The sequence below is a fragment of the Xiphophorus maculatus genome, chromosome 9, assembly GCF_002775205.1.
Source record: "Xiphophorus maculatus strain JP 163 A chromosome 9, X_maculatus-5.0-male, whole genome shotgun sequence".
Taxonomy (NCBI): domain Eukaryota; kingdom Metazoa; phylum Chordata; class Actinopteri; order Cyprinodontiformes; family Poeciliidae; genus Xiphophorus; species Xiphophorus maculatus.
In genome coordinates this window covers 21,757,673-21,785,578 of record NC_036451.1, presented here as the reverse complement: position 1 = coordinate 21,785,578, position 27,906 = coordinate 21,757,673, and the positions used below count along the sequence as shown (strand labels likewise).

Sequence of the window (27,906 nt, the reverse complement as noted above, 5' to 3'; positions counted from 1 at the left end):
GGAAAAGCACAATGCACTGCTGCCCTGGCAGACTTAGAATTGGAGATTGGTGCTGCTGCTTGTGTTTATTTTTCCTTCTTTTCTTCTTTAGCGACGACAGAGAATAAGCCCGAGCAAAACAAGCATGTCTCATTGTCATTAAATTAAGGACTGGAAAAAAATGACTTAGTATTGTAAGGGTACAGTGATGTAAAAAGCATTTGGGCCTTAGATTAGATTATACAGTAAAAGCAAAATTGCTCATCAAACAGATGAGCAGACAACAATAACTTGAGTAAATACAAAAGCAGTTTTCGAATGGCAATTTCTTAAAGGCAAAGAAAAAAGCAGCTTGGCTTTGGGTAATTGTTAAATCATGAATTTACTGACTGTTCAGATTTTTTGGGTTCATTTTCACTAGCCATTCCTAGGCCCTATAAATCCCTAATCAGCAAAATGAAGGGCCTGTTTGACAGCACGAAGTAGACAAAATCATGTAAAAAAAAAAAAGCAATACATCAAGCCCCAACCTAACAAAATTCAAAAACAGACGAGAAGCAATGTCACTGGCATCCAACAAAGTTTGTAAAGTCATTTGCTTTGTGGACAAAAAGGGAAAGATGCATCCTCCTAAAAAATTAGCAAAAGAAAAAAAACAATACATTTTGATGATCCAAACACTAATTGACTGACAACCCAGAAGTGAAACTTAAAAAGTGTATGCTCTGTTAAACTAACTCAGTATTTAGTTTAACACCACCACCATGTTCACTGTGGGCAAACATGGTGGTGGTGATTATCTAGGTCATCAGTTTGCAACCCTGAACTTAAGCAGACTTGTGTTATGAAGCAGAATAATGATCCAAAGCACAGCAGCAAGTCCAGACAAAAAATTACTAAAGGAGGATTTAAGATCTAGTGAGAGTCCAAACGGAAAGCTTGTTGAGATTTGGAGACAATGCCTGAATGTCCTCTAATGTGGCTGAATTAAAATAAGTTTGCAAATAAGAGTGGGTTCAAATTCTTCCACTGCAATATTAAAACATATTGCTATTGCGGACGCTTGGTACCAGTCACAGACACCTAATTAGGTTAGGTTTAAGGGCCAGGTTGGATATCTTTTCTCCATTTTCTATTGAAACCTGCTGTTTGTGTTTACTCTGGCTGTCTTTGTCTGATTAAAATATTTGATGATCTGAAACATTTAAGAGCAGAAAGCAAAAACCCAAAACTTTAACTATAAAACTATAGGCAGTTGAGTATATTTGGTATTTATTATGCAGCCTCATGTAGTGAAATCTGATACAGATCATGTAGAATCTCGTCTCAATGCTTTTAGTTTGAGTTTTTATACCTAATATATTCGCCTCATCACTAAAACCAGGAAGATCAATTATAGCAGATTCATCTCATCTCCACATCCTCCAGTCCCCCATCAGTGTCTGCAATCTTCCGTTCCATCATCTTCTGGTTAAATTGGCTCCTCCCAGCGTTGAAAGACCAGGAAGAGGGCTGGTTATTTAAATCTAAATCAACACTGACGGGGAAGCAGATGTAGAACAGAGAGCGAGGGGTAAAGCTTGTACCTGACGTTGTTAGTATTAATGCGATTCCACTGCGAGCGTTGGGATCGATGCAGTCAGATGAAGGACTGTGTTAACATCCTAATCTCTAATAGCATCAGAGCAGCCAGACTATAAAAACTCCACCAGTTCAGTCATGAACACACACCCAACGCACAGATTAGAAGATAAGAAGGAAGGGGGTGAAGGCACGACAGGCCATCAGAGCAGGAGCTGAACTGCCGGGTGGAGGAGAAAATATAGATAGAACTCAGATTTGTTCAAGTCTGGAAGAAAAAAAAAAGACAGATTTATTATCATGTAAAAGTGCCAGAAGTATTTTTCAATGTGTGTCCAGCAACAAGGTAGTAAGAAAACAAGCTCACAATTGGTCAAGGCAGCTCCACTTCAACTAATAGCGGTGAGTATTCAAATGAAATTACGAAACAATGCAATAGCAGTTATGAGATCATTAATGCGAAAAGATAAAAAAAAAGCTCTTAAACGAAGCCCAGCTGATTTTATGGAGTCAGTGACTTTGCACCAATCTCTCCCCCCTGGGCCAATCCTGTAGCGACAAGATGGAGGATTGCTGTGTCTTAATAGATAGAGACCTCCAGCAGAACCAGACTCGGTGTTCTGCCGCAATAGGCTAAAAGCACAGAAACCAGAGCAAGAAAAAGGAAAGCTGAAGCACTGATTCATGTGTGTTTTCAATGGGAAATAATAAATATTGACAGTAGCAATAACTCCATCAGTCCCTTTGACAAAGAAAGAGATACTGCTAAACACAGAGGTTGTTGACCAGGAGTCTGTAAACAAAGCTTACAGAGCTGGGCTCTGCAATAAATATTCAGAAGGTGCTTCACTTAGGAAAGGAACACAGCTAAACAGAGAAGCAGCGAGCTGATTTTTCCAGAGAAGAAAAGCAAAGAAAATACACAGCCAAACCTTAGACATACCTTCTGTCAAAACAAAACAAAACAAAACAGAGAAAGAGAAGATAAGATAATTGCAGGAATATGAATGTTAGTGGCTTTGTCTTGATTTAAAGGAGTTCAGCTTTTCAGCTGTTTTGCAGTTTTCTGGGAGTTTGTTCCAGATTTGTGGTGCGTAGGAGTTGTACAAAAGCATACAGCCAGACACAAATGCACTCCCTCCTAGAAGAAAACAAAGTAGTAACGTAAAATAAATTAGAACAGCTACAACACAGCTGACTGAACCTAAAAAAACAGGCCCAGGTGCTCCTTCTACGGAAAGAGAGAGAGGACACTTCAAATTAATAGTATCGCACTAACCGCAGGTAGATGAAGATGAAGAGTAGCAGAGGTGCAGCCAGTGTTATCGCCGTCACACTAGCAGGCTGCTTCATTCAACATGCCATGCTTGGCAGTCTTCAAAGAATGGCTTTTGATTTGTTTTCAATTACTGGCACAGAGCTGTTCTGAGTACAGAGAGCTGCTTTGTGGAAAGTGTTGAAGCTGCTTCGGACAAGCATTTTTATGAAGTTGAAAAGCGGCTCTGCTCTGTCAACCTACTTAAATGAAACTAGACAGCACCTGAAAGAAAAACCAGGCTGCCTGAGCCCCACGGTTTTGCCCTGATTGCTATAAATAGTATTTTTTTGGCTCCAGCAGCAAAAGAATGGACACGGTGAGACAGTATTTATGATTATAATCCATACAGTAGTGGCAGATGAATCTGGTCATAACAATTTTCCCCCTGCTGCCACTGAACACTGTAAACACAGATGGATTTACAATCAGTCAAGAGGATAATTGTGACTGAACACACAAAATTTAGGTTTAGATATTTAACTACAGATAGATTTTATTTTTTTTCCATTTTCTGTTTTGCATCCAGCCAATTTGAAAAGCATTTTGCTGAACAGAGACGAGAGACAACAAGAATAAATGTGGAGCGGCGTCTACTTTTTCTCAGGCTCCATTGCCTCAAAACAGTCCAAATTTAATTTGGACTCATTAGTAAGCCTCCTGAGTACTTCTGTCTCATATCGCAGACACAGCCTCTGAGAGTTGCGTGAGCGCGTTTGTGAGACAGCTCCTTTAATTACCCAGGTAATACAGCCAGATGCTCCATCACTCTGGCAATGGCAGTGATTAAAAGCAGTAAAATATTCATATCAATCAGACACCCACATGCCACGTCTATAATTAATGCACAAGCGGAAGGACGTGGCAACTTTTACCACAACCAGACGTTGCCTCTCCGTCACCATATTCCCTGCGCGCGCGACGCGGACGGGCAGCTGCGTGCGTGTCGGTGTGTGTTTCCACGAAATGGAGCCGAGAAGGAGCCACTTTAAGCAACTCTCAGCGGGGAGGTCAGAGGCCAGGCAGCTCGCACTCTGGGACGTCATTCAGCCACCTACACAGCAGATGTGCCGGGCTGCACTTTCACTGGCCTGACTCTCTGGGAGTGTTGTTGTTTGGGGGTGAGGAGGAACAGCATCTTGAGTTTGCCCACTACCAGGCGTCCTGCTTTCTCTGGTGGGTGTGCTGCCTTCATCCTGCGCCGTCTTCGGCTTTTCTTCGCTCGTCTGTACCTGAAAATACCCGCAAGCCCTTTGTCTAGGGTCTCAGAAGCTTGTCTGGCGTCTCCAGTGGGTGGGAGGAAATACAAACAAAACAAACTGAGACTTGAGGTGAATTTATAGGCATGAAACAGAGATAAGATTTTCACTTTTTCTTTTTTTGCCTAAGGCAGTGTGTGTTTGCAGAAACACTTCAGAGACGAGGCTTTTTGCATACAGCCTTCATAAGATGGCATGTTAAAAATCAAACATCTTGATTTAAATGAAAACATTATGTCACTCACTATACTTGAAATAAAACATTTCTTTTCTCCTGTCAGAGCACCAAGGTTTCATTTCAACTACTTCTCTATTTCTGCGCTTTGAGTCTTTCTGCCGTTGTCTCTTGGTTTTCCTTGATGAAGTCTTCTGTCGCAGTCCAAGAGTGAGCTACAATTACTCACTCTGCTGTGTGTGCGGGGGTGTGTGTGTGTATTGTATCATGCTCGTTACAATTACCTCTGGGTGTAAGTGTGTCATCTGTTGCCTGCTCATGTTCCAATTTCTCCAAGAGTGGCGAGGGAAACGCCCGCCTCACTGTGCAACGCAACAATGTGACCAGGAGAGGGGAAGGAAATCTGTATTACAAGCTGTGATTCGTGCTTTCCTCTCAATTTTATTTAACAGCAGCACGTATCCAACAGGCGCATACACTCCACAGCTGTTTTAGTACACCGAGTGCTTTGCAAAACTATTTATACCCCACAGATATTTTCAGCCAAAAAAAAAAAGCAAATAGAATGCCAACACTGCAAACATACTAAGACAGAATAAGAGAAGCAGCCAAGAGGCCCGTGGCAGCTCTGGAAGAGCTGAGGGAGCCACAGCTCAGGTGGGAGGATCTATCTGCGGAGCAGCTATTAGTCGTGTACTCCACAAATCTGGCCTTAATGGAAGATTGGGAAGAAAGAAGCCATTAGAGGTTTCATTTGCAGTTTGCCAAAAGCCATGAAGGGGACACAGAAAACTGAAATTTAACTTTTTTTTGATGTCTGTGAAAGATGATAATAATTAACACCAAACAGTATAAACATACAATCTCAATTGTGAAACACAGTGGTGGCAGGATTATGTTGATGGGATAATTCTCTTCAGCACGGGAAATAATCAGTTGCTTTTTTTGTTGTTGAGATTTTTAGTCACAGTTACCATGCAATGTAGGAGAAGATAGGCAGAGATACTGAAGTAAACACAGGAAATTGCTAAAAGAAAACCTGCTACTGGTTGATGAAGACTTGAGAGTGGGGTTGAGGTTTGCCTTCTTGCTGGATGACTCAATATAAACCATCTATCAGAGCTACAATGCAACAGTTCATGTGTTATAATGGTCTAGTAAAAGGTTTAGATCTAAAATCAATTGAAAATGTATGGCAAAACTTTAAAACCAATGTTGAAGGTGAGCAATTTTGCAAAGAACTGGGGGGGGAAATGTCAAGGTCTGCATGTTGCAACCCAGCAGCTGTACTTGCAGCAAGAAGTGGTTCTAGAAAAGATTGACTCGAGGATGATGAATACAAATTCATGCCGAAACATTTCAGGTTTCTATTTCTAAAAACTCTTTAAAAATAAAAAGAACACACCACTTCCACTTCTCCTCATTTCATGTTGGTTTATCACATCAACTCCAAATCAGATCCTGTTACACTTGTATAAAAATGAGATACGGTTACAAAATGTGAAAAAGTCCAATACGTATGAGTACAAGGCAGTGGCAGACATGACAAAATTGATCTTGTATTCAAGATGATGGAGCTTGTAACAGTTGGCAGACGTTTCAAAGGAGCAGTACCGAGGCTGACTCTTGGGCGTTTTGACAGCGTTCATCACGCAATGATTGTCTTGTGGTAATATTTTATGAGATTTCATAACTTTACATCTTTCTAATGAGCTGTGAGGGGCCCGCAAGGAAGCAGTCTACGAATCTAGGAGCGCGACATTATCTGTAAATAATGATGACGTACAGGACCTCAAGCTAACTCTTTAAATAGGATCCCCACGTTTCACTCTGTTTGGAACTATCTTGTGTTGCTCTTTGTAGGTGGCCATTGATTATAGACAAAACAAAAATATTGTATTCCTTTTTTTCTGCAATTTAATCCATGTCAGATTATAGATCTGACAGAGGAATAAAAACAGGCAAGATAGACTTGATTCAAGTACAATTTTAATTTAATAAAAGCGTTTACAGGACATATTTCTCTTGAATTGCTGAAAGAAAACAGTTTCTTTACAGTTTCTACAAAGTATTTCACATTACGTTCAGCGATTCCCACACACATTCACAAGCTGATGGTGGCAAGCTACAGGTTTGTAGCCACGGCCGCCCGGGGGCTGAAGCTACGCACCACTACCAGACAAGGCAGGCGACGTGTCCTGCCCAAAACCCCAACAACTGAGCGGGACAAAGCGGGGGTTCGAACCCACAACCCACCGGTTAAAGCACAAACTCCTGCCGCCACCACCAGCTACATGGAAAAACTTTTTGCCGGCTGGGTCTGAATCTAAAAAGCATGACGTAAATAAACCAATTTTCAGCAATGATAACACAGTTGTAGAATTTGATTTCATGGTGTATCCAAGTGTACCATTTAATTTCAGCACACACTCGCACATAAAAGAACACCATTAGCTTTGAACCATAACTGCCCTCCCCTGCTCGGTGCGTGACTGCTCCCCAAGGCTATTGCTGTAAATACCAATGTTTTCTCACTCTGCTTGCCTTATTAAATGAGAGTTTTAAAAGCAAAAAAGTCCCATCATTTTTTTTTTCTTCCACCCTCAAAGCTCAACACCTTGACATTGGTATTCCTGTGCAGAGGGCTGCGTCCTAAATCAGGCCAGCATCAATTCGCCTGATTAGGTCCCCCAGGCTAGAAAATGCATAAAGTGCATAGGGTGTGTGCTGCATGAGAATGCGACGGTCGCAGCCGCAACGTAGAAGGCCTCACCTCGCTATGGACGCAGCATCAAACATGCACACCTAAGTGCTTCTTCCTGGCTGTTGCCGTGCATCGATGAATAATGCACATATTAATCTCACAAAGTATGGGAGCTTTGCTAATTAATGCAGCATTTCCCTGGTCAAGGTTAGCTAATTAAAGTGGCATCTTTACGGACACCAGACATGGACAGCATTCTCAATTTGGTTTTGCTGACTTTTTGCCCCATTTTAAAAAAAAACAATTATTTATTATACTCTCAGCAATCTGTTTTTGGAAAACTTTTCCAAACACCGTCTTCCACTGTGGCCAAGACTATAATGGTTGGGATCTTAAAGTGTTGGGCACTTAGGGACCACTTTAAGAGGCTGCATATAGATGTAGGAAAGAAACAAAAAGCTTTAGAGGGGCAGTATTATGTAAATTGGACTTTTTCGAATTTTATAATGGTTTTCCTTCATCAAAGACACACCAGGAGAGTTGCTTTGATTCTTTAATGCATGTTTGAGAAATCCTTGAATCTCCCGTGGCAACCATTCAGAGGTGCAAAATACTAGCTATCTCCTTCAGACTAGCGGCAGCAGCAATTAGCAAACACCTGCTGGAACTCTGCATCCGCTGAGCTCATCGCATGAAGTACTTCTCAGTGAAAAGCTGGTAAAAATGTTGTAAAAGCTTTAAAGGAGAAATGTTGTTGGGATGACGTGTTGAAGGCGGAGTCTTTGTAAAAGCAGGAGCTTCTTAAAGAGACAGAGGCCCAATTTCAAGGCGTAAGATCGCAAAGTCAAATTTCTTTCAAGTCATGTTTGATTTATACAGCGTTTTCATAACGACTAAAGCTAACGTAGTTACTTGATTGTGCTATAAAATGACACCATGTGTCTGGACAATACATAATCCTGCTTCTTCAAACTGTATCAAGTTTGTCAATAGAGTGTGTGAAGTTTGTTGAAGGTTTGTTTGGGTTTTAACTCCCCTGCTGGTTGGTGTTCTGCAGCACATGCTGGGATCCTTCCCCTGCAGCGGTGGGGAGAGGAGACGTGACAGCAGGGACCCTGTCTTTGTTAAACCGATCCACTTTTGAGGGAGAAGCGAGCGCCGTTTGAGAAACCGGCAGTGCTACGGAGGCAGAAACGGGTTGTGGCTCGTGCGTCCCCTCCAACCCTCCGACCCCCTGCTCCTTAGCTTTTGCCAGCAACTCGCTGACGGTCTTTGAGAAGACAACTCGAGGGTCAACAGGAGAGAGCGCGGGGCATGAACAAGTTTCCCTCAGCTCCAGAGCCTGCACAGATGAACAAAAAGCAGATACGGATATAGTTTTAATCGATGACAGCGCTAAATCATGATGCAGCGTGTCTATCCACCAAGTAGCTTTGATCAATCAATACTGAATCTGAAGCAAATCCTGCTAATTCAAGCTAATTCAATTCATCTGCTCTGCCACTGCAAACACGCTGGTCAACTAGATGTAGAGCTCACCTAACTCATAAGTTAATATTATTTAACTTGAAAAAATAAATGGTTGTGTGAATTACCCAAGTACTACTGAATATATCTATTAAACAGCATATTTTTGTAATAAATATACTTGTAGTAGTTAAATATACTCCCTCTTCTATACTTAGAATCTCATATACGTTGTGAAAATATTCACATCCCTTCAACTTTTTCATATCTTATAACTTACTGACCTCAACTTCAATGTATTTTAGTGGGATTTTAGATAAAGCTCTGCTGGAAGGAGAACCTCAACCCCATTCATTTGCAGCCTCAAGATGACCAAATATTTACCTGTATCCATGTTCCCATGAGCATAATACTGCCACCACCATGTTTTACTGTGGAGCTGATATGTTAACTGTGTTCTGCATTGTAGGATTTCAGATTAAATAGAACTTTTGATGGGTTAGGTGCGATGGAAATGTCAAGTTTTGGTCTGACCTGACCAAAGTACATCCTTTCACGTTAGCCGTGTTCCCTACATTTCCCGTGGGACTCTTTAAATGGGTCCTCTAATGGCTTCCTTTAAAAAATGGCTTTCTCTTTGCTACTCTTCCATAAAGGCCAGACTTATGGATTGTATGACTAACAGTAGTCATGTTGACAGATTGTCCCACCTGAGCTCTGGATCCCTCCAGAGTTACCACGGGGCCTCTTGCTACTTCTCTGATTAATGCTCCTCTTTCAACTACAACTAGGTTTGTAGTTGTGCCATACTGACATTTTTTTTTTTTTTACCAATTTCTTTTTGAGGCGTCCAAAGCTTGGGGTATTGTCTTATAACCAAACCCTGCTTTGGAACTTCTGTCCATGTCTGATATGCTTCTTAGTTTTTGTAATGCTGTTTGTTCACAGATATTCTCCATCAAACCTCTGAGTCCTTCACAGAACAGCTGGGTTTATGCTGATTTCTATTTCTAGATAGCGGTGGACGATATGAACCTAAAGGTTTTACCGCAATATTTTGTCATCTTATTTTAGGTAACTGAACAGCTGTGAAGACATGACACAGCGATCACGGCCCCACAAACACAAATGCAGCTCTTGAAGAACATTCCCATTGCTAATACACTCCTTTGTGACGCCAGTCACATAAAGAAGTGTGATCTGTATCACTAAACTGGACACACCCACAGCAAATAGTCATATTTTCAAATTTTGCGGATATTTGTTGATATTCTTATTGAACAAACAGTGGAGAAAATCAGAAAAATAACAATGCCGCCAATGCGGACAGTTTGGGGGAGTTTTAAACACCATTAATTGGAATTTATCGTGGCAACAATAAATCGAAATTCCTACCAGCGCAAGAAATGTATCACGATAAATGAAAAACGATATGATAAATGCCCACCTCGATTTCCAAATGTGCTTTTTTCTCACTTCAATCTACACACCGCCTTTGTTTCAACCCATCATTTAAAAAACCCATTAAAAAAAAGAAAACAATCAGAAAGGGGGTGAATGCTTTCCAAAACAAGTGTGCGTGTCCGTGTACAAACATGCACTCAGCTATCCACTCGACAGCCTGTCCTTCTCATGCTACCTGTGGACTTAATTTGCTTTGCTTAAGGATGACGAGCGCACTTGTGGAGGAGGAGTGCCCCCAGAAGAGTCGGGTTAAGTAGCTTGAGGCTGTCACCACTTCGCAAGGTTAAAAACATCATATTATGCATCACTTTCAGCTGATGAAGCTCAGCTGTTAGCCGGTTCATCTGTGCTGCTTGGCTGGATCAAACTGCTTGGCGTGAGCTGGGTATTATATATTATCGCACCAGAGACAGAGTTTTATCAGCTCGTGCACACAAACAATACCCACGCCGCAGCGTTCATCACTTCACTGCCTGCAGCTACATCCTGGCCTCGACAACAACTGCTGCTAGAGGTCAGCCTGTCTCACAGGGAAGTAAGCGATGCACAAACTCCACAACTTTGCCACCTGATGGACAATTAGAGGCTTTGCCCATCTGTTCGACGTTACCGCTTGGAGCATCTGATGGAGTGACGATATTCCGACTACAGCAACACGTATGGCTAGCTAAAATACTCACAGGTATAAAGCACACAACCACCGAAGCTGTTTTTCATTTTTAGTGCCTCTTGATTTCTTTTTAGCCTTAAGATAGTAATGATTGTCTTCCCACCGCGCCAGCAGAGAGTCCCGTCCTGTGAGACTGATTGGCTAGTGATAAGAGCTGTTCTCTTCCAGATCCAAAACATTCAAATCCTACACGACATTTTGCCTGTGCCAAGCATCCAGGGCCTGGCACTACAAAATGGTTTTCCTGTCTTCCTAAGGCCCTGCATCCTTTCCTCCCTTTCCCCGAGTCTCTGCTTCCTCTGTGGCTCCCTCTCCGTGTCTGCAGGTGGGCACACATCTCTCCAGATGCTTCATTAGTTCTATTAAGACATCTTCACACAGCACCTAAAGCTACACATTTTGTTCAAAACAACAAACGTCCGACGAGGATAAAAAATGCTCTCGCTTCAGTCGGCGGCTTGTGACAATCCCAAGAAGAAATGCTTTTGTTTATTAACCGGTGGAGACACCGCTGAATGTGGCTTGTTGTGTGTTATTCTACCTTTGGGATGAGGCGGTCCATCTGACCGGACCTGTTTCTGTGTGAGGGGTGTGTCGACAGCCACTCGGGTAAAGTGGGATTCCCTGTAAGATTGTCTACAAGTTCCATCTGCTGCCAGAACACGGGGCCTGCTCGCACATCTGCACAAGCCTGGGAAAGATGTACACACACACACACACCCCCACACACATATTCATATACAATTCTTAATCAAAAAATACACAAGTAACACAGCAGCACACAAATGAAAAGCCTTTCTAAAGGAGCTTAATTTAGTTTGACAACAGTGCCCCCTTGTGCTTCGTTGGCAGATTGCAAAGTGTTTCAGCAAAACATACATAGAAAATGATTCTACTTATTGCTTTAATTTTTTACAGTGTACATTAAACATTAACCCTTTGGAGTCTTGGGTCTAAATGGCCGTTTTGGTCTAATTTTGAATATACCCTTATATTTTCACCATAAAAACTATTTACCTTACCTTGTTTGGTATCATTATTTTCAGAACATCCTAAACTTTGTGATTTTACAGTGTTTGTTTCATTTTGACAAAATTTATTATCACATTGGAGCAAAAAACCCACACAGAAACATGACCTCATGCCCGCCACAGGGCGGGCGTCGACCTTAAAAGGTTAAACTAAACAAGGAGCACCTTTCATTATTATCAAATTGTTGGCAGATGTGTGTAGCACAAGTCAGTACTTTGTAATAACAATAATAAATGGTTGGAATCTACAGTAGACTTTGCAGCAATATTGTAGCTAAATTCAGGACTAATGTGAAACAAACTTAGTAGTGTTACCTTAGCAGCTAAATGCAATCCAACTTGATCTGCCTCAGCTTCCAGTTTACGACTGTAGGGATGGTTGAACATCAGCTGCAAAAGTGAAAGACGAGAACTTTTACACACAACAATCCAGAAACACAACTTTCACATTTTACAGTTTAAAACTGACGCAACTCTTGGACATTGTAATTTTTCCTACCATTCTCACTTTAGCTTCGACACCCTGCAGCTCCAAATATTCAAATGACTCAAATCATGAATAGTAATACCTCACCTCCGTGAGCTTGTCCTTTGCCCACCCTCCCACCACTGCCAAGATGTCCCCGGGACACAGAGCCCAGATGGCTGTCACCACAATAAGAGACAGGAGGTCCACAACATGAGACAGGCTGGCCTGTTCTGCCTGGAGGGAGCGGGGCAGAAGATGAAACGAGGATGTAAGCAACAGCATATCAACAGCAGGAATAAGGTTAAAGAGAGAAAACCAGAGCTGAAAACTTTCTGAGGGGGAGAGAGGGGAATGGTGCAGCTTCAACATATTGATTGTTCTCATCTATTCTGCTGAAACACTATGCGCTACAACAGATTTAGAGGTTTTAAGAGTCTATCCGTTACGGCACACTAACTTTGTAACTTCGAGGTCATCGACGTTCATTCCCCTTCGGCTAATTAAAATCTCCCCCGAGCATCTCCTCCCCGGACGTCTACAGACTTGAAATGCCCGAAACGTTATTAGGCACTTTTAGAACAGAGTGAACGGGGATTATAGAACTGCAGGGAGAAGAATGTTTCTGAAAAAGAAATGAGCACTGATAAATCAGCGCTAGACAGCTCTTTGGAGCGGACTGTCACAGAGTCGCAGCAAAGTCTGATGCAAGAAATCCGAAAGTGGTGCCACAGTCAAAATAAGCCGACTCAGATGGAACAAAGGATGATATCTAGTCAAGGTGGTATTAATTGATGCATTCCAAAATGACAAAGTCATAAAACTCAAAGAAGACAATTAAAAAAAATTCAAGAAGCAACTTCCTATTCATGAACAAAGGCCATTTTTAATGGCAAGTTTGCCAATTCAAATGCCAAACATTTGAATTTGCAGTGCTCTTAACTTTTCCTCATATGTGAGGCCAGCACAGGTCGGAGAAACTGTCGGCACGACAACTATTATTAGTCATACACTTCGCAAATCTTGCATGTATGAAAATGGCAACAAAATTAGAATGATATGTAAGAAAGGTATATAAATAGGGTCATTTTCTAGAAGGCATGACGACCTGTGGAAAAGATACAAGAGACTGATTTCATATTCCAAAACCTGGACATTGTGCCAACAGGAAAAAGGGACAGCAACACTTGGGAATTCAAGAACTTTTATCTAGTTCATATTGGTTTCTGGAAATGTTTTTTTGTCATTTTAAAATTTTTCCTATTTCACATTTATACAGTATGTTGGCCTATCAAAACAAATCTAAATAAACATTAAAACAGATTCCAAATAATTAAAAAAATGACAGGTTAAATTGCTTTAACAAAAACAATAAAGCAACACCAACTGCATAAAGTCCAGTATACCGAATGGTCCAGTATAGCATGAGCCATTTCATGTCCAAGTACAATCATGAGCTGGTCCAGATCTGCCACGGCTCCTAACATCCCAGTGAACACAAACACTTTCCCATTCTACAAAAAAAAAAAAACAGAACAAGCATAATCAGAATGCATGCCTGAGCCACACACTGTACTGAAGTCACAAGGGGTATGAACAAGAAAAAAAGTTTTGGGTCTGTGTCTCTTTTTATACTTACTGGAAGGACAAAGGCATTGATTTGGGGACTTTCTACCACATGAACACTCCAGGGGACTTCAGACACTTCTGGGATGTCCTTGTTCCTTTGTGCTAGGAGCTGCACCGCCTGCTCCACCATCTGGTGAAGCGGGTCAGTGACAGAAAGAAGCAGCTCCGCAAACTCCTCCAGGTGCTGAAACACACGGTTACTTGTAAATATTGGTCCCGTTTTATTTCCCCCAGATATCATTTTCCAAGATATCATTTTCATTGCAGATTATGAGGATCTGAGTAAAGCTGCTACTGAGAATCACAGTTCAGCAGCCTGAATATTTAAGAAACAGTGTAGGGATTAGTGCCTGCCCTCGTTTCTCACCGCTTCTGAAGTCAGAGCAGCCAGCTCCATGTACTTCTCCCTGCTGAACACCAGGAGGCGGATCCTCCCGGTCACTGGGGACTCATCCAGGTGTGTTAGGAGCAGAAGGGCCACGATCACCAAAGCAACTCCTGCTCCCGTCGCCAGATGCCAGCGGTGCCTCCGGAGCCATTCGTGCACGAGCTGTCGGCGATTGTCTGGTAGAGAGCCCCACCATTTCCTTAGACTCCTGCCCAGAAAAGGGAGGAGAAACAGTCGGGTAGTAAGTTTAAAAATCACACATGGGCCAGTGGTGCTCAGTACTACAAAGACAGTAATCGTTTAAAGCTTCCAGTTAGGAAAACTGTCATCTCTCATGGCAGAGAATGAAAAACAAGGAGAGTATAAAACAGAATTGTGGAAATACAGACTGAGATTAATCCTTTAATCTTCAAAGAGGCAACGGAAGGCCCGAGGGTCTGACGAACCCGCTAAGTGGCAGGTTTTTAATTATCCCAAAGTGAGAACCAAAACATATGGTGCAGGTGCCTGGAATCACTTCCCTAAAGGCCTGAATAAAGCTGAGTTTGGATTTTATTTTTGTGAACTCAAACGGCATTGTTTTTTAACTCAGCATTAAGCAGTTTTTTTTTAAAGATAATTGTTTATTGTCTTAATCAACAAATAAGGGAATCTATTGCCTGTAAAGCAATATGTTTGTTTTACTTCATAATACAAATGTCATTAAATGGCATTGGTGACTGATGTTTATTGTTTTATAATCAAGTAAATAAAGGACACCTTGTCATTTATTAGAAAATATCTAATCTACAGTTTAAGTCTGGAAAATAAATAAACTTAAACAAGAATTAACCCAGTTTTGGTTAGTAAACTGTATATTTCAACAAAAATGCATTTAATAGCTTCATGTTTTCCTTTAAGCATAGAGATTTCTTTTTTCATATCGTTTATGAAATTTAAACACTCTTTTTCAAATGTAATTTTTTTTATGAACTTACCTGAACTTGCTGGATATACTTGAGGGCATGTTAGGGGGTTTTGGTAACTTCTTTTAGCATAAATCTATTTAACACGGTAAAATTCTTGCAACAATCTTTTTTTTAGAAGGTCTCTGAAAGCTCTTTAGATCGTACCACTTTGCTCACTCCAGCTTAAACAACCCAAAGCACTGTAAACTAATAGTCTTCAGTTTAAAAACCCTTCTTCAAAATGCAGAGAAATTATGTCCTCATGTGATATTTCTGTGTGATTTTAGTCAAGTGGAAATTTATTCAGTTTCTATTATTTCCAGTATATGGATTGTTCAGTATTGATAACATTATATTAACTATCGATGTACTTATGTTAGAAAAACCTTGTTTGTAAAACATAACTGAAGTCGGGAACAATAATACATCCGACATCCGTTCCCTACCTGCCCAGTAGTATAGCCAGAAGCTTCTGCAGAGGTTTGAGGACCATCCATAGGAGGGGAGCAGGAAGAGCTCTCCAGGAGGAGGAGGTGTGGAAGTGGTGGCCCCACTGGGTCTGGACGGAACCTATCCGGGAACACGCCGTCCGCACGTTGCCACATATTGGAAAAGACTGTCTAGTTGCACAGACTCTCAAATTAGACGAGATTTTTGGAGAACATACTGAGACCGGGGTCTTCTTCTTCTTCAGAGGAAAATCAGCTCGTTTACAGAGCTGGAAATGTCGAGTCAAATTCATGTGAAAGTAAAAACTGGACGCGTTTCTTAAGGAGTTACCACATAGAAAAGCCATTGTTGTCAAAAAATTTAACAAGCGCTACTTCATAAGGCAGGTGTGATAAAACATTCGTGTAGCACCGATAACTATAACGTAGGACGATGCAGAGATCTTAAAGTGTTTCAAGTGTCTTGGTGCCATGTTTAGCTTTTCTTCCGGTTTCAACCTTCAAAGTCATTCCCACTGGTCGGTTGATAACTTGTAACCTTGGCAACTACTTTCCAGCGATGGCGCCGGTACCGTTCTGGTGTTCACGATGGTCCAAACATTGCAATAACAGCCAGGCACATAGTTAAAACATCTTAATCCCTCACCTGCCCCATATGACAGGACATGTTACGTAACGTCGGGTGTTAAGAAAATAAAGGAACGAATGCTGTTCCCGCTTCTCAAATGATTCCCCGCAGAAACACTTCCGCAATGAAGGTTCCTCTTCACATATCAGTCACATTATGGCCCAAATCCGCTACAAATGAGGAATATGGCTTTACCTACCCCGTGGTTAACTTTCATGGGGTAAAAAAAAAAAAGTAGTTTGGCTTTATTATCCCTGTTTGCAGGGCCGGCTCAAAGTTATATGGGGACCAAATTATTTGGAGGGCCACTTTGGGGTAAATCACATCATTAATCATCACAGTATCACTACAATCTGTTGCTGCATTCATGACCATGTAAAGAGCATGAAGGTAAATATTAATACTTTCAGATAGCACACAAACTCTTTAGAGAACATAGATCAAATGTTGCACTCATAAGCAGCTACAGAAAATATAAATGCCACTTGTTCAAGTACTTAAAAACATCACATTGTGCAGAAAAAAATATGATCCCGGAACAGACACAAAAATGACTAAATTAGGATTAAATTACGACTCTGGCGACATCTGTTGACATGGGAGCCAAAGCAGTTGAAAAGTTTGCCTTTGCTGCAGCTCAAATTTGTCTTTTTCTCCAGAAGAGTTTCAAATAAATAAATGCAGTAAATCAGCAAATATAAAAATAGTTTTATTTGGTAACACAGGAACTGATCAGATGCTCTCTCTCTTACGAACACACTCTCAAACATGAACTTGTTTTACAGTTACTGAGGACTCTGTTGATATCAAAGAACAGTATCAATACTTATAACCAGCTTATATCAGAGTCGACCCGACAATCATATTGAACTAGTTCCTTCCCTACAGTAAACCAAGACACCTGGAACTTAAATGATTTTCTACAAGAGATCTTTTAGTCAAACAATTCAACAAAATCAGGTTTTGTATAAAACTATACGTAAACTTCAACGCATGTACTTCAAATCTTACACCAGGCTTAAAACTGTAATAAAAAACTTTTTGTTTTTTCACAGTAAATAGTCATGCTCAGTTGACAACACTGATCCTAAATGCAAAACTGAGCTACTGTTTGTTTCAGCACTCTCTCCTCCCTTGGGGAACTCCTCCTGACTGATCAGCTGATCAAAAGAGGCGTCTGATTGCACAGAGCTTGAGATGTTTAAATGTTCTTCTTCTTCCTTATATGAGGATTTCTGCTTGGAGACAAAGTCCAACAGGAAACGGGACTGGATCTCAGAGAGGAACTGGTCTCCTTCACCATCTGGGAGGGCTTCCAAGTGTCTTGCCAAAGACGCCATCATCTGGAGAGAAAGTTACAACCGTGAGCTACTGAGAGTGTCCAACTGAAATAAGCAAAGGGTCAAATTCACCTTTTCCAAACAGGTAAAACTGGAGTCTCTGCGAAACAATCTGTCCATCTGGACGCTCCTGCACAACCAGAACAAACCTTTTAGAGAAAAATTACAGCATAATCCACAATCAAACCACCCTCTGGCTGCTGGGAATTACAGTACTGATTACCACTGACCCGTGTGCTTGAGCGTACTTCTGGACGATCCACTGAGCCCTCCTCATGGTCTGCTCCCAGTCAGGAGAATCTTGTGATGACAGAAAGTTGAATCTGTAAGGGAGCTCTGTGGAGAAACACAGAGAGAAAGAGACAGAAAGAGAGAGAGAAAAAAAACTCAGCTGGAGGATAGAAACTGAATCACTGACCTACATTGTCAGCTTGATTGCAAGGCCTCTTGATCTGGACTGTTTTGATGTTTTTGAGTCGTGTCTTACTGTGTGTGTTTCACATACTGTTTTGGCTTGAGGGCTCTTGGCTTTCTTTCACCAACAAGCAGGTGATCTGGGAGTGGGTTGAGGGGTTAGCGGGGTCATAGGGGCTCACTATCATCCCTATGAAGGGGGCTCCGCCGCGGGAAAAATAACTCTGGGTGAGTCAGAGGACAAAAAAATTATACTGCATGTCCACACGCAAAAGTATTCACACCCCTTCAACCTTTATTATGCAACAGAAAAATTTTATTGGCATTTCCTGCAATAGAACAAACTATTACACAAATGGGAAGTGCAAATAACTTTCAAAGTGTTCACAAATAAAAGTCTGAAAAGTTTGCTACTGACATACTGCTTCCATCCAAATGAACTCAACTTCAGCCGTTTTGCTAATTTGGAAAAGTCCAAGTGCCGTAAACTGAAGAGAAACTTGTACAGGTTCTTTTATCGTTTCTGTTTTACCTGGAACTGGTCCTGCGTGTTGATGTCCCGCACTGACGGGTTTGGGTGAAAGGAGGGGTGTGAGTGGTACCAGCCCACGACGCTGAAGCCCAGAGACGAGAGCACGTCACAGGCCTGAGTCTGTGACACCGGGTCCATCTCGCACTGCAGACCCGTGCTCACACTGTTACATGGTTCTGCTGCACAGATCTGCACACAGGACTGTTTGTCAGCCTTCAGAATAATTAGAATAAAGATGAACTTGGATCACTTCTTACCTTGAGAACTTTCTCTTCCTGGTTGAACGTTCCACCCAGAAGACCAATGACTTCCCCTCTTGAAACGTGGGCATGCTGAACACAAGATGACGAAGCGCTTTATAGCATTAGAAAGTAAGATGACACACCTGGCATGTGCTACTGAATGATGCAACGCAAAACAAAATAAGAAGCTATTTTCTACGAGGCTGTGTTTATAAAGTACCATGTCCATGATGAGGAGAGTCTCAGCACACACGATGACCTGGAACGGCTCCTGGAGAAAAACCGCAAGTAACATTTTGGAAAGTTTAGCAGTACTCATGAAATATTACAATAAAACAAAGTAAAATACAACTTTCTCCACAAGCACTTTCATAAAAAAACATTTAGAAGAAGACCTCTACCTATATTAGTACAGATATTAGTACAATATCTGTACAAATATTAGGTGAGACAAATATTAGTACAATATATGGTTTCTAAGAGGGTGTGGACATTGAAAGCACAGTGCGGCGGTTCTACAGGAGTACTGAGGGAGAAATGGCGCTGCCTTAGCTCAGCTGGAGAAACTTTGCTGTACACGTCCAAGTAAGTCAGTGTACGACACTGTTCAGCACAATACTGAGCTGGACAGGTGGCTCTAGTTTGTGCTCTAATTTGATTGTCTGATGAGAGATTACAAGAAGTACAGTACAGGTTTTGAATAAGACTTTTTGCATATCAATAATCTTAATCTAACAGCAGAAATTACATTAAATATAGAATAAGTAGGTCAGACTGTCCTACTGTTGACGCCACTTCAAGCATTCGCCATGCTGAGGTAAGGGAATTTTCATTAGTGCAGACAAAGTGTCTGCATATCATAACGTGACATTAAGTAGCATTGTTATTAGGATGGTTTGACGAAACATTTGAGCAACATTTGTATGCTTGTTTCATAAGTTTGTACTGTATGATTTTGTTATGGTGTAAAGCACTTTGAACTGCCTTGTTGCTGAAATGTGCTCTTCAAATAAACTTGACTTGACATAGTTTATCTGGAAAGTATGCCTACAAAAATCCTACACAATAAATGTTGGAATGTTATTTACTTAAAGCGGAGTATCTTCCTATGCCTTTTTAGCACAAGATAAATATGTGGCAGTATGATTAAACAATGAGACAAATGGTCACTGACCTGAACATCTCTCTCAAAAGATCTGCAAGGAATCAGCTGGAATGGATCAAAGGACCTGTTGTAGGGAGATTGATTATATGATTAATCTTCTCCAGCGTATTATTTGTTACTTGATACATGAATCCATCATGCTCACCCTCTGTATCTGGATGTCTTGCCGGGTTTAGGCTGCTTCTTCATCTCTTCTCTCCGCTGAGCCAGCTCTTCAGCGCTCAGATGCTGAGAAACACACAGATTCAGCAGAAATGAAGATACAGATTCAAAGCGGCTGAAGTGCATGTAAGACAGTGTCCATACCTCATAAGTCTGTCCTTCCAAATCTCTAGCATCACACCAGTTCCCCCATATGTCTCGCACACGCCTCTTCCTGGTCCGCTGCAACCAATCAGATGTTAGCTCGGGTCCGAAAAGCTCAAGTTTTGCAGCTGATCATGGTTTTCAGGAACCTACCATGCTCTGCAATCTCTGAGCTAGCTGGTAAGCCTCAAGCACATCCTTGCCCTCTTTCGGCTTGGTCCGGTCCACCACCTTTGGTCGATTATACACCGCTTGCTCTACAAGAAGAAAACAAGAGCCCACACACTGAGCTGGAGGAAAGATAAAAGCAGCAGGAGTAACTGTAGGTCAACGATTGCAGATTTACCACAATTGAAATTGATGGCTCCAATGAGCTCGAGGTACGTGTGTATCCTCCCGATGCAGTTCACGTCTCCACAGTTCTTCAGGCCGGGACGGACCGAGGTTTTGTTCAGGTATCGGGGCTTGCTCTTCAGCCTAACGATAAACACAAAAGCGTTCAGTTCTTCTCTACAGATGAGAAAAACTGTAGAGAAGTCGGTGTGAGAATGGTTTGGCGCCACCATTGGTCCAAGATGTAGTTCCTGATCTTCAGATATCTCTCGGGCGTCTTCGATGGTCGACCCTCGAAGAACTCGGGGATGGCTTGTTTCTCGTCCTCCGTGATCGTCTCTGTGTCCATCTCAACTTCCTGCTCGGGGGCCTTCAGCTCTTCCACTTCCTCGTCTTCCTCATCCTGCTCCTCTGGGTCTCCGTCTGGTCCCTGGATGTCCAGGTTTTCAACAGAATCTACCAACAAAACAGAATCACTTTTACTGACAGGTGTGCGAGGCTGAGTTCAGTGGATTATAAGCCTGGTGGGTCACCAGACTTTTCTTCCCCTCCCACCAGACTAAGCATTGTTTATTTTAAATAGGGTTTTCTATACACCAGTAACAGTAAAGATGGATTAAGCTAGGTCTATATTTCAAGCATTAAACTCCTTGTGCATCTCAGAATTTTTTTAACTTTTCACATTTTTCAACACAAAAACCGGTTTAGCAGGTTTTCTTGGGGAAACCCTGTAAGACACAAACAAACCCCTGATGTGTATTACCTGTGGAGTCATGGCATTCTTCAATGAGCTCACCGTCATGTGCCAAGGTGCGACTCTGGCAGCTCTGGTCATCACTAGGATTAATTGTCAGTTTTGACTCTGTCTCTGCTTCTGTCTCAGGAGGTTCCGTCTTTACAACATTCTCATCTGACGTAGTTTTTCTGTCTTCCTCAGCGCAAAACAAGTTAAAAGAGGATGGAGGACTTTGCTCAGAAAGGGAGCTCAGGCAGGGTCGGCGCTTCGTCTCATGGATGCTCTCTGACACTGTCAGCTCTTTTTGCTCTTCTGCTGTAGCGTGAGTCTCTGGCCCTGCTGGTCCACTCAGTTCAGTTTTGATGTCCTCCCCTTCACCCTCGCTCAGGTCATCGGTGATGTCTACGTCCTCGTCATCGGAAAGCCTCTCTATACGGACGGCATTGGTCATAGTGGGCCGAGGAGGCCGCAGCTGCTGCTCTGAACCTGTAGAGGGAGCTGCAGCTCCAGGTTCTGATTTACCCTTTAGTTGGAATAAGAAGAAGAGCCCATAAGACTAAGAATGTGTTTGTATATGCTTCATGGCAGTGTGAAAACAGTCAGGTAATCTCACCTTGTGTTTGAAGTACTGCCTGGCATAACTCTTGACCTGAAGGACACTTCGGGTGTCCACGAGCTTGGCGATTTTTGTCCACCTTCGACCATATTGAGCCTTAAAAAGTAGAAAGAAGAATAACTTAGTTCCAAAAAGGGTCATAATACTGAAATACATAAGCATTTTTTTTATGAAAGAATAAACAGAAATAAGAGAGAACACCTCAACTATCACCAGCGGTTGTAAAAAGTGTGCAGACCCTTAAAATACCAGAATGTTGTATTGTGAAAATTTAGACTTTGATTTAATGTCTAAATTTAGGACAGGATGGAAGTAATATGTAATAGTAATAAGTCATATTACTCATAATTTCACTTCAGGCCTACAGATTTTATTGAAACTAAGGCGCTCACCAGTCCCTCCTCAAACAGCTCTTTTTCCTGTTTGGACCAGCGAGATGAAGCAGAGGCCGAGGTCGAGCTTTTGGTCGGAGATCTGAACGTTCACAAGAGAAACACGTCGGTGTGATTTTCAACATAAACAACAGGTGGGGGAGAACTCTAAAACGAAAAGATACTTACTTCTTTACTTTGGGCTTCTTATTTGGATCACTGGGTAAAATGTCAGGAATCCTGCCACCCGTCAAATAATATCTTCAAGTAGAGTTAAGTGCAGTTGCTTTACAGCTGTTTATATCAATTTTCCTACCGGAGCACTAAAAACTAACTTAATAAATTATTTTATTTTTCACTCCAGCTCCCTGTTTCACAGATTTAACCTTTATTTTAATTAAATAGCAGCCTGCAAAATTTCAAAACTATTTCTTGCTTTGATCTATAAGCAGATATTTGTAAAGGAACATATCCAGTTCGTTATAAGAAAGTCAAAAGAGCAAAGCACCGTTCCAAACCAACCAAGACATGTCAGTATATCAAATCTGATTAGCATCAATGAGAAAGTCAGCCAAGAGGTCCATGGTAACTCAGAAGAAGGTGTGAACTTAACAAATCTATCCCTTATGGGAGACTGGAAAGTCATAAGACCAGTTTGTGAAGAGTTTGTGAAAGAACACAGCAAACGTGTGACAGAATGGTCCAGTCCAAGCCCAGAACCAGACATTATTCACAAATATTACGTGTCCAGTCTGATTAAGCTTGAGTTATTTTGCTAAATGTACTTCTCTCAATGTCATAAGCCGAGACGTACTCCAAAATGTATGGTTTTCCTTTCACCTCACTATTCTGTGCTTCTTTTTTTTTTTTTTAGTTGGTCTATTACATTAAATCCCAAGAAACTCATTGTCGTTTGAAGTTGTAAAGTTACAAAATTGAAAACGTCTGCAACACACTATAAGGACTGCTGCATCCTTTACAGCGCATCCTTCGGGGCAGCCTGTCAGCTGTGGTTACAGGATACTGTTCCTCCAGCAGCATCCTCTCTATCGCCTCTCTGTTCTCCGGGCTGATGGAGCTGTCCAGCTCCCAGGGCTGCAGACAACACACAACACTCATCACAAAGTCCCACAGCCACACGTAGTGCACACACAGCGGGATTTCTCGAGGTCCTACCAGGCTCCAGGAGCTGGTTCTGTCCGCAGGCTGGATGAACTGCTCCTGGACTAATCCTGCAGCGTCCATCTCTCTGCAACAAGGAAGCAGGTTGCTAACAGACACCGAAACACTGAAAATAATCCTTTTAGCTAGCATTTAGCTTCGCATAGCTCCCCCAGACTGCACACGGTTGGAAATAGAGACACTTCTTACCCAACATTACTATCAAAATCGTCTCCCTCGATGTCAACATCCACTTCGTCCTCCATGTTTCAGGACAAACGTAAACAGAGAAGAGAGGCAGTCCCGCTCTGAAAGGAAGTAGTTTAGTTTCACCTGCAGCGCCGCCTGGTGGCTGGAAGAGCGACACTGGCGTTTTTCTTCACATTGAAAAGTTTAAATAGAATATCAAAAGATATTTTTTAAGTACAAGGTAAATAGTTGTTCAAGTTGATTAATTTTGATAACCATGACCAACAGTTAATGAAATTTGTGAAATAAATGCACTTTTTTCTGATGAATTTATAATAATCAGCAGCAATGTGAGAACGTTTGATATCTCAGATCTGTCAAAATGATGATCAATGCATCTAGTTTTTATACAATACCACCACGTTCAATAGTTCATAGCAAAGTATCAAGCAGTATGTCTGAATAAGATTTGTTGTAAACTACAGGAAGTGTAGTCATCTAGAACAACCTAAAAATAAAAAATTTAGAAATGTAATTTTTTCCATATCTGCAAACATTTTGCTTTCTCCCAATGTTGAATTGCTCAAGCCTCTCCAACATCTATGTTACTTCACACACATTTTAAGACAAACCGACAGTTAAAAAAAAATGTACTAGCCTTTTTTTAAACCCTAAATTCAGAGACACTTTCCCCTAAAACTGTTCACCCACTCAATGAAACATGGAGGCAAGTAAATAAAATAAAACCACCAGATGAAAGACAACAAAAAAGGTTTTATTTAGAAAGAATTCACAGTTTCTAATGGCACTACAGTTTATTGTAGTAACTCGCTCCTGCTCAAAAATACTGTGCAGCTTTTTGGAGTGATCACAGAGGAAAAGAAGGGGTGGGAGAAACTGGGAAGAAAAAAAAAAGCACTTGACATTTAAAGTAGAAAAACAAAAAGAAGGCATGAGGAGTCATACAAAGTGCACGTGCGTCTCTAGAAACTCTGCAAGTGCTTCCTCCTCTTCTGTTTTATGGATTGAAGCAGGTTCCAAGTAGTCTTTTTCATAATACAAACACACACCCATAAAGTTACCATAATCTCCCATGCATACAGGTAAACGTACATCATAAAAATAAAAAATATAAAAGTGGGAAAAAAAAATAAAAGGATTTACTCAGCTTGTGGAACCTTTGTAATCACATTAATAGTGTTGCAAATCGGATCAATCTTTCTCGCGTTCCCTTTAATTCAATAACAGTTCATTTCCTGTTTACATAACCCCGGGGTCACTCAAGGTGGGGCACAAGACGAGTAAACAGAAGAAAAATGGAGTGTAACGAGAGGGTAAGAACGCTGAAACATCTTAGTGACGGAGCACACGCAGAACTAAAACACGAATGCAAGCAGGCTGGTTTTCTCCACCGCAACTGACAGAAGCATGCAGTGAGGAAGTGGCAATGACAACACCAACCACAAGGAGCCAATCAGAAACCCGATGCACACGAAGAAACATTTCGCCTGTAAAAACAAATTCCCCCAAACTCTGCAGGGTGTTTTTTGTTATCCTGCATGCAGCCTTTTCGCAGAATTTAAAGAGAACTGTATTTATTGTAATAAACAGGGCAAATAAACAAAACAAAAACAAAACAGACGTGGCCATAAAGACTTAGTTGAGCACTTTCACCTACTTTTAACTAAACAGCAGCTCTGAAAGCAGAAGCAGCAGTCGTCTGATCCAAATAAACCCACAGTCCTACCGACTGAAACCAAATAAGTAGGATGTGAAATGATAGTTGAGAGACAAACACAAAAGCTTTTTTATAAACTGAAAATGTAACACATAATATAACTAAGGATATTAGCCACCCATTATGACCGTCTAAACTACTAATTTCTCTGTGTAACAAACTCACATCGACCACAGTGACCCCACAGAACTGGGAAGCTGGCAAACCAGTGCCTCAATTAGAAAAATCTACAGACTTTTAAATAAATAAATAGATAAATAAAACTGGTCGGTCAGAGTCATCTGCAGGGTCCCGGTGGCCGTGCGAGTAAAACGAGCGTAAACAATCAACTCTGCTTCCCCAGTGTGTTATTACAACTTCATTAGACTCAAAACAGACGTGATGAAGTTGGGAAAAAAATAAGGGATATGAAACAATCATGGCTCAGACTGGCTAAAAAAAAAAAAAAAAACAACAAAAAAACCCATTTAAAACAAAACCCAGAGTGCCTCTGGCTTGTTCACATGCATATATATATAGAATCAAATATTAACTTTCTACATGTGTTCATGATTATTATGGGCCCAGCCCAACTATCCAAAGTAGGGGAATGATTCATTATGGACTTGTAGGATGTGCAGACTGCTGCTTCTGTAACTATAGTCTGAAATTAAACAAAGATAAAAAGGATAAAGAAATGTAGGTTATTTTCTTCACTCAGCTCCTGTGGTTGGTTTCAAACAGTAATGGAGATGCAGCGAGAGCATCAGACAGGTTCACAGTAAGATTTTAAACACTGGTCCCATTCAAACACCTTCAGTCAAATAAGGATAGATGAGAAAAAAGAAACAAGAGATAACACAAGGAAAAAATGATGAGACAAAGTTGTGCGCTCCACATTTCTTCTATAATGACACTTTTTATCCAACACCAGCAGCCTAATACTTGCTGAAGGAGCGTAGTCGAGGTCGGCGCCTGTCTCGCTGTGCTCAGAACAGGCGGAAAACATTAACTGATGCTCCGCTGTCTGGGGACAATGTGCTTTTTTCTTCAGAAAAACAAAGTCTTGTTGTACCAAATGTGTGCTGACATGTCGCTCCCTCCCCCATCCACAATGTTTCTCTCCTTGCACATCAGCAGCTCTCTAAGCATTAAAGTTTTAAACAATTAAAAGGTTTCCAACAAATATAAAGGCACATAACCGTAAACGGGTCTTTGATAAGAGTGGATACGGTCTGGATGAGCTAATGCTGCTAAACTCATTTTAACTTCACCTGTGCGTCTGGGGGGCGCTCATGCGAATTGTGGTTCTTTGGGATAAAGTCATTCTTTTCGTGAGCAGGGTGAGTAATTGGGAAGTGTGGCATTTCAGACATGTCCGGTGACGGCGGTCACCCTGATGGTCCCAACGCTCATCTCTTTGTTTCCCTTCATGAGTTTCTGCAGGCTGGGCAGAGAGTCGACGCCTCCCCCTGGCACGGGGGGGAACTGCAGCTCCGTCTGACGAGACTTCCGCCGCTTCAGGGAACGCTTTTCCTGACGGGATTTGGCGGGAGGCTGGGTGAGGGGGAAAGAAAGGCCGTGGCCGTTGCACACGCCGGCGGAGGGACAGATGGGAGGAGGTGGCGGGAGGCGGCTAGTGTACGACTCCTCGGAGTGAGTGGAGGAGCTGCAGCTGCTGGTTTCAGAGGGGAACTCCTTAGACGTCACAGTGGGCAAAGACGACACCTGGTCTGTGGATGGAAGAGGATGCAACGCTGGGGGAGGAGCAGGAGGTGGAGGAGGAGGTGGAGGTGGTGGAGGAGGTGCAGGTGGGGGAAGCGAAGCAGGGAGGCTCGAATGGAAGCCGTTGCATTTCGGATCGCCGTTTGTGAGGGGCAGAAAGGGATCAAACGGCTTCAGGGTCTCAACTTTGTCCAGAGATTTTGTTTTGCCACGTTTTTTCTGCAGGATGAAACACAACAGAGGAGGAAAACTTTACTCTAAAATTCAGAGGAAGAAAATATACATTTACAGGTGCATGTCAACAAGTTAACATATTAATCGAAAGCTGATTTAATTTCAGTAATTCAATTCCAACTCATAGATTATGCACAAAGTGATATATTTCAAGAGTTGATTTTTCTCAATTTTGATGATTATGGCTTATAGCTACTGAAAATCAACATTGAGCTTTTGGAGGATTATGAAGAAAAGCCTAATCAACATTTTTAGGGAGATTCACAAGGTGGAGACTGCAGTTGGAGTCTTCAATAGTCATCAGAGACACAAACTATCACATTCCTTCTGTTGAGTCACTCCTGAACCATTCGATAACTAAGGTCCCAGAGACTGGAAGGACAGAAAGTTATTTGAGGTTCAGAGTGAAGTTTCCACAGTCCGTAATGGTTTGGGGTGCCATGTCATCTGTGTTTTCTCAAAGTAGACGAGTATCAGGAGATTTTAAGAGTACATCATGTTTCCCTCTGTTGACAAATTTTATGGAGACTCTGATTCAATTTTCCAGCAAGACTTCAAACCCGTCCACACAGCCAAAAGAAACAATATCTGGTCTGTTGATCATGGTATCAATGTGCTAGATTAACTAGCAAACTGCCCTGACCTGAACCCAACAAAGAATCTATGGAGAATT

At 41.7% G+C, this 27,906-nt stretch overlaps 3 protein-coding genes across 7 annotated transcripts in view; all 3 read right to left on the bottom strand.

Moving 5' to 3' along the window:
- Positions 1–6,281: 6,281 nt before the first annotated feature.
- On the bottom strand, positions 6,282–16,235 carry oma1 (OMA1 zinc metallopeptidase). The gene is made up of 8 exons (XM_023340118.1): positions 15,522–16,235; positions 14,108–14,336; positions 13,751–13,924; positions 13,518–13,625; positions 12,220–12,348; positions 11,961–12,035; positions 11,156–11,305; positions 6,282–8,355 (listed from the first exon to the last, which is right to left on the bottom strand). Exons 1-8 carry the CDS (start codon positions 15,869–15,871, stop codon positions 8,041–8,043), a joined length of 1,530 nt encoding a protein of 509 aa, XP_023195886.1. The 5' UTR covers positions 15,872–16,235; the 3' UTR covers positions 6,282–8,040.
- Positions 16,236–16,840: 605 nt separating this feature from the next.
- Positions 16,841–23,680, bottom strand: mysm1 (Myb like, SWIRM and MPN domains 1). 2 transcript variants are annotated; one of them, XM_014471178.2, is made up of 20 exons: positions 23,579–23,680; positions 23,384–23,456; positions 23,232–23,302; positions 22,397–22,468; positions 22,229–22,310; positions 21,834–21,932; positions 21,248–21,743; positions 20,715–20,940; positions 20,498–20,628; positions 20,305–20,408; positions 20,152–20,229; positions 19,991–20,073; positions 19,855–19,909; positions 18,901–18,951; positions 18,696–18,770; positions 18,439–18,627; positions 17,998–18,130; positions 17,723–17,828; positions 17,565–17,622; positions 16,841–17,495 (listed from the first exon to the last, which is right to left on the bottom strand). In XM_014471178.2, the coding sequence occupies exons 1-20, from the start codon at positions 23,632–23,634 to the stop codon at positions 17,202–17,204; spliced, it is 2,532 nt and encodes an 843-aa protein (XP_014326664.1). In that variant the 5' UTR covers positions 23,635–23,680; the 3' UTR covers positions 16,841–17,201. The 2 variants fall into 2 exon arrangements, with proteins under 2 accessions (XP_014326664.1, XP_023194662.1); XM_023338894.1 differs by having other exon boundaries at positions 21,281–21,743.
- A 631-nt stretch (positions 23,681–24,311) lies between these two features.
- suco (SUN domain containing ossification factor) overlaps positions 24,312–27,906 on the bottom strand; it is a 38,833-nt gene continuing 35,238 nt past the window's right edge. For all 4 annotated transcript variants that reach the window (XM_023339351.1, XM_023339352.1, XM_023339353.1 and 1 more), the window contains one exon: positions 24,312–27,218. In XM_023339351.1, the coding sequence (XP_023195119.1) occupies positions 26,643–27,218 (576 nt within the window). In that variant the 3' untranslated portion in view covers positions 24,312–26,642. The remainder of the gene's footprint in view (positions 27,219–27,906) is intronic.

Excerpts from the sequence above, each read along its gene's own strand:
- mysm1 (XM_014471178.2), bottom strand. The coding sequence starts at position 23,634 with ATGGAGGACGAAGTGGATGTTGACATCGAGGGAGACGATTTTGATAGT. Across the intron at positions 18,952-19,854 it reads CTTTTGAGAGAGATGTTCAG|GAGCCGTTCCAGGTCATCGT; the intron begins GTCAGTGACCAT and ends GTTTTTCTCCAG. Across the intron at positions 18,771-18,900 it reads CTCTCCTCATCATGGACATG|CATGCCCACGTTTCAAGAGG; the intron begins GTACTTTATAAA and ends TCTTGTGTTCAG.
- oma1 (XM_023340118.1), bottom strand. The coding sequence starts at position 15,871 with ATGGCTTTTCTATGTGGTAACTCCTTAAGAAACGCGTCCAGTTTTTAC. Across the intron at positions 14,337-15,521 it reads CTGGCTATACTACTGGGCAG|GAGTCTAAGGAAATGGTGGG; the intron begins GTAGGGAACGGA and ends TTTTCTGGGCAG. Across the intron at positions 12,349-13,517 it reads ATGCTATACTGGACCATTCG|GCAGAACAGGCCAGCCTGTC; the intron begins GTATACTGGACT and ends CGCTCCCTCCAG.